This window comes from Salvelinus fontinalis, chromosome 13 (assembly GCF_029448725.1).
Source record: "Salvelinus fontinalis isolate EN_2023a chromosome 13, ASM2944872v1, whole genome shotgun sequence".
NCBI classification, from domain to species: domain Eukaryota; kingdom Metazoa; phylum Chordata; class Actinopteri; order Salmoniformes; family Salmonidae; genus Salvelinus; species Salvelinus fontinalis.
In genome coordinates, this window is record NC_074677.1 from 28,206,880 (window position 1) to 28,212,294 (window position 5,415).

A 5,415-nucleotide genomic window follows, 5' to 3' on the forward strand; every position below is an offset into this window, starting at 1 on the left:
GAGCAGTGTATTCCAAAAACAGATTCAGCCACAAAGACCAGGGAGGTTTTCTAATGCCTCGCATAGAAGGGCGCCTTTTGGTATGGGTAAAAATAGGAAAAGCAGACATTGAATATCCCTTTGAGCATGGTGAAGTTACACTTTGGATGGTGTATCAATACACCCAGTCACTATAAAGATAAAGGCATCCTTGCTAACTCAGTTGCCGGAGAGGAAGGAAACCGCTCAAGGATTTCACTATGAGGCCAAAGTTTAATGGCTGTAATAGGAGAAAACTGAGTACTACAACATTGTAGTTACTCCACAATATTAACCTAACTGACAGAGTGAAAAGAAGGAAGCCTGTACAGAATAAAAATATTACAGAACATGCATCCTGTTTGCAGTAAGGCACTAAAGTAATACTGAAAAAAGTGTGGCAAAGTAGTTCATTTTATGTCCTGCATACAAAGTGTTATGTTTGGGGCAAATCCAATACAACACATTACTGAGTAACACTCTCATATTTTCAAGTATAGTGGTGGCTGTACCATGTTATGGGTATGCTTGTAATCGTTAAGTACTGGGGAGTCTTTCAGGATAAAAATGCTAAGCACAGGCAAAAACCGTAGAGGAAAACCTGGTTCAGTCTGCTTTCCACCAGACACTGGGAGATTAATTCACCTTTCAGCAGGACAATAACCTAAAACACAAGACCAAATCTACACCGGAGTTGCTTACCAAGATGACTGGGAATGTTCCTGAGTGGCCTAGTTACAGTTTTGACTTAAATCTGCTTGAAACTATATGGTAAGACTTGGTTGTCTAGCAATAATCAATAACAAATTTAACTAGGCAAGTCAGTTAAGAACAAACTCTTATTCACAATGACGGCCTACAACGGCCAAACCCAGACGATGCTGGGCCAATTGTATGTATCCCTATGGGACTCCCAATCACAGCCGGTTGTGATACAGCCTGGATTCAAACCAGGGTGTCTGTAGTGACACCTCTAGCACTGAGATGGAGTGCCTTAGACCGCTGCGCCACTCGGGAATCACTCGGGAATCACTCGGGAGCCACTCGGGAGCCACTCGGAAGCCACTCAGGAGCCACTCGGGAGCTTGAATTATTTTGAATAGAATGATGGTTAAATATTGTACAATCCAGGTGTGCAAAGCTCTTAGAGACTTACCCCCAAAAGACTCACAGCTGTAATCTCTGCCAAAGATGATTCTAACATGTATTGACTCAGAGGTGTGAATACTTATGTAAATGAGATATTTCTGTATTTCATTTTCAATAGACTTTCAAAAATGCCTAAAAACATATTTTCACTTTGTCATGATGGGGTATTGTGTGTAGATGGGTGAGAAAAAAATATATTTAATCAATTTTGAATTCAGGCTGTAACACAACTGTCACGTTCTGACCTTTATTGCCTTTGTTTTGTCTTTATTTAGTATGGTCAGGGCGTGAGTTGGGGTGGGCAGTCTATCTGTGTTTTTCTAGGTCCGAGAAAAATTGCCTTTTATAAACATTTCATGCAATTCAATGTGATTTTACATATTAGCTGAATCTTTTTTTAATAACACACAAATTACTGAAATTACAGGCTAAGAATGGACAGAGAGATAGGCCTATGTGTTCATCTTATCATATTTCTCCAATGCCAAATCAGTGTGTCTTGTTTGTAACAAAACTGTCCTTGTTTGAAAATCATTTAATCTGAGACGTCATTAGGAATCTGAGCATGGTACTTTCAAAAGATAGGCCTACCTTTCCACCTTAGAGAGAGTAGGCCTACCGACGCAGAAAAACGTAAGCTTTATCTCTTTTTCCGTGGCTTAACCCAACGAGAGAAGGTCACAAGTGTTTCCCTAAAAGCTGTCTTGGTTTAAACATTTTCTGTTGAATAGCTTAATCAATTGATAGTGACAGAATTAGATTACTTCCCAAGCACAATCAGCCCCTGAATGTCAAAGAAACTAAACAATGATATCCCCACGTCTTTAGTGAGTATATCCATAGAATATAATGAATTCATTCTATTTCTTTGACTATATAATCATAAGCCACATAATGTGTTTTTAAGCTCTCAAAATGTTCTAGTTTGAACATTCTGAAAGTTTTGTGGCGGTCATTTCAGTTTAGAATGTTGAAGCCTGCACTCCGCCATTGAAATGAATTGGGATACAACAAGCTTTGTAGTTCATGAAATGGTAGCAAAAAGCTGTGTTGAAGCCATCTAAATTGAGTCAGTCTGCACATGTCAACGTTGGGGTGGTGTTTGTAGCTGAAACGGATCAAGAGCAGCGGTGAATCCCAATTTTGTCTTTCAAGTCTATGGAGCTTTTATGCTAATTTAAAATGATTATAGTTCAAAACAGTGCAAATAGCATCAACAATCTTTTCACAAGCAATCTACTTTAAGTCAGTCTGTACATGTCAATGTTGGTTTGGTGTTTCTAGCTTAAACGCTTCAAGAGCAGTGGCAAATCCAAATACTTCCCATTCAAGCCTTTGTTGCATTTATGCACATTTAAAACGGTTCTAGTTCAAAAAGAATATATAGTTTTTATCTATATTTTTCGTAGCTATCTATTTACTACCACAAAACGATGCTGGCACTAAGGCCACACTAAATGAGCTGTATAGGGCCATAAGCAAACAACAAAATGTCATCCCGAGGCAGCACTCCTAATGGCCGGGGATTTTAATGCAGGAAAACTGAAATCCGTTTGACGTAATTTCTGCCAGCATGTCACCTGTGCAACTAGAGGTGAAAAAACACTAGATCACCTTTACTCCGTACACAGAGACTCATACAAAGCTCTCCATTGCCCTCCATTTTACGAATCTGAGCATAATTCTATCCTCCTGATTCCTGCTTACAAGTAAAAACTCAAACAGGAAGTGGCGAAGCAGATGCTAAGCTACATTGACTATATGTACATATCCCAACCAGAAGCCATGGATTACAGACAATATCCTCACTAAACTAAAGGCTAGACCTGCCACTTTCAAGGAGAGGGACCCTAACCCAGACGCTTATAAGAAAACCTGCGATGCCCTCTGAACACACAAACCAAAAGGATAGTGCGGACGGCCCAGTACATCATACCATCCAGGACCTCTATACCAGACGGTGTCAGAGGAAGACCCTAAAAAAGACTCCAGCCACCCAAGTCATCGACTGTTCTCTCTAACGTACGGCATTCGGTACCGATACATCAAGTCTGTAACCAACAGGCTCTTGAACCGTTTCTACCCTCAAGCCAAAAGACTGCTAAATAGTTAGTTAAATAGTTAACCAAATAGCTACCCGGACTATCTGCATTGACCCTTTTTAAACTAACTTTTTTACTCATCACATACACTGCTGCAACTGTTTACTATCTGCCACTTTATTCCAAGTTATATGTACATATCTACACCAATTACCTCATACCCCTGCACATCGACTCAGTACTGGTACCCCTTGAATATAGCAAAGTTATCGTTACTCATTGTGTATCTATTATTACTTTTATTATTATGTGTTTTACTTTTGTATTAGTTATCTATTTTCTTTCTCTCTGCATTGTTGGAAAGGGCCCGTAAGCATTTCACTGGTAGTCCACACCTGTTGTTTATGAAGCATGTGACTAATACAATTTGATTTGAAGGAGTAGGAACAGTTTCTAAAATTGCTAAAAAATAGCTGATCATGTTTGGTCCTTGCTATGCGCCGCCCTTGGGACTTCCCAACTCTGACGTTACCCCATTGAAGTTGACGTGTAAAATGGTTAAGGTGAGGGTTAGGGTTAAGGTTAGGATTAGGGTTTAAGGTAGGGACGTCCGAAGGATCTCAGATAGCACTAACCGAGGTTTAGCACATTATGCGCATACGCGTATGAGTTACTTTTAACCAGTTTCCGGTAATTGTCGTAAACGTTCTTGAAGGGTATCTACGAACTAGAGTCAACATGCTTCGGTTTACTAAAGCAGCTCTGAACGTCTCCAGTAAGAGATCGTTTAAAAGGGATAGATTGCTGCACCTTCATCTTGTGTCTGTTTGAACATTTCTGTAAACTGGAAATTATTTTTCAGTGTTATAAGTGACTGTCCTTACTTAGCCTAGCTAAACTATCTGACAGCTAACTTAGTCTGTAGTGAGCTAGCCTACCTAATTTAACCATATTACGTTAGCGCTTGTAAATTGACTGACAGTGATTGTAGTAGTATCTAGTAAAGTTATTTGGCTTGCGTTCGCTAGCTAATTTAGTTGAAGGTTCTTTACTTAGCTAAGTCCACTTTGAACATTGGTCAGGTCTGTGTTATTGTTTCGTGCAATTCTTGTCATTGTTAGGTTAGTTTGCCTTGACACTCATTTACAGGCAATGAGGAGCACAATTAGATGGTCACTTACAATGTCAACTTGCCTCCTAGCTAGCTAGCTAGTTGTCCTCACCTCACCCCTTCCCCAGAGTCATGTATTGGTTAGAGATTGCACCATTTTAACATACTCAAGGGCATTTTGGTGTTAAAGTCAGATACTGATGTACTTTTTAATATAATAATCCAACATGACAAAATAGTTAAACCGTGCAGAAGTAATCTTGACATTCCACCCCACCACTCTTTGGATAAGATGAGAGAGAAGTTCTGGGGTGCTAAAACGGAGTAGTTCGAATTCCGAAGCCTGTTAATTGGCCCAGCGTCGCCCGGGTTTGACCAGGGTAGGCCGTCATTGTAAATAAGAATTTGTTCTTAACTGACTTGCCTAGTTAAATAAAGGTTAAATAAATACAAAATAACCAAGGGCTCATGACCTCTGAATCACTGACATAAAATCACTATGTGGATGTTGTGCCTTTTCCTTTACATTTTTGTTTTATCTATTCAATGCAGGACAAGGTGCTCGTCATGTGAGGCTCAGTTCGACGCATGCCCCCGAATTCCATACCAAGTATGGCACTGGCCTGATGGTTGGAGGATTCGTGTTCTGTGTATCAGTCTGGGGATTTGTATGTTTATTTTAATCTTTGTTGTGCCAAGTTATAGTAGGCCTAAAACAGTGTATAACATTTGTATAGCCTAGTCTTTCTTGTGTGTATTATTCTTTCCCCACACCAACATAAATCCTAACTTGCTGTGTACACACATTTGTTATTTGGGATGCTCAACATCTGTCCTCGTTTTCAGGTACTAACACAAACCGGCATCACATGGAATCTGTCTCCAGTTGGGAAGGTCCAACCCAAACCATGGAGGGAGGTGGAAGAATAATGGACTGAGACTGCTCTCTTTTGAGAAATCGACCACAGCAGACCACAAAACACTTATCCCAGATATCCCTATAAACATTCTGGTTGTACAGCTGGATTCCCATGTTTTTAACTTGTTGCCGTCCTGGCATTACCCATGTAATCAGTAAATGAAATGTAAACCAAA

General features: G+C 39.9%; 1 protein-coding gene across 1 annotated transcript; it reads left to right on the plus strand.

The window, feature by feature from the left end:
- The first annotated feature begins 3,878 nt into the window (after positions 1–3,878).
- On the plus strand, positions 3,879–5,415 carry LOC129868353 (cytochrome c oxidase subunit 7B, mitochondrial-like). Its single transcript, XM_055942267.1, has 3 exons — positions 3,879–3,984; positions 4,873–4,988; positions 5,167–5,415. Exons 1-3 carry the CDS (start codon positions 3,948–3,950, stop codon positions 5,248–5,250), a joined length of 237 nt encoding a protein of 78 aa, XP_055798242.1. The 5' UTR covers positions 3,879–3,947; the 3' UTR covers positions 5,251–5,415.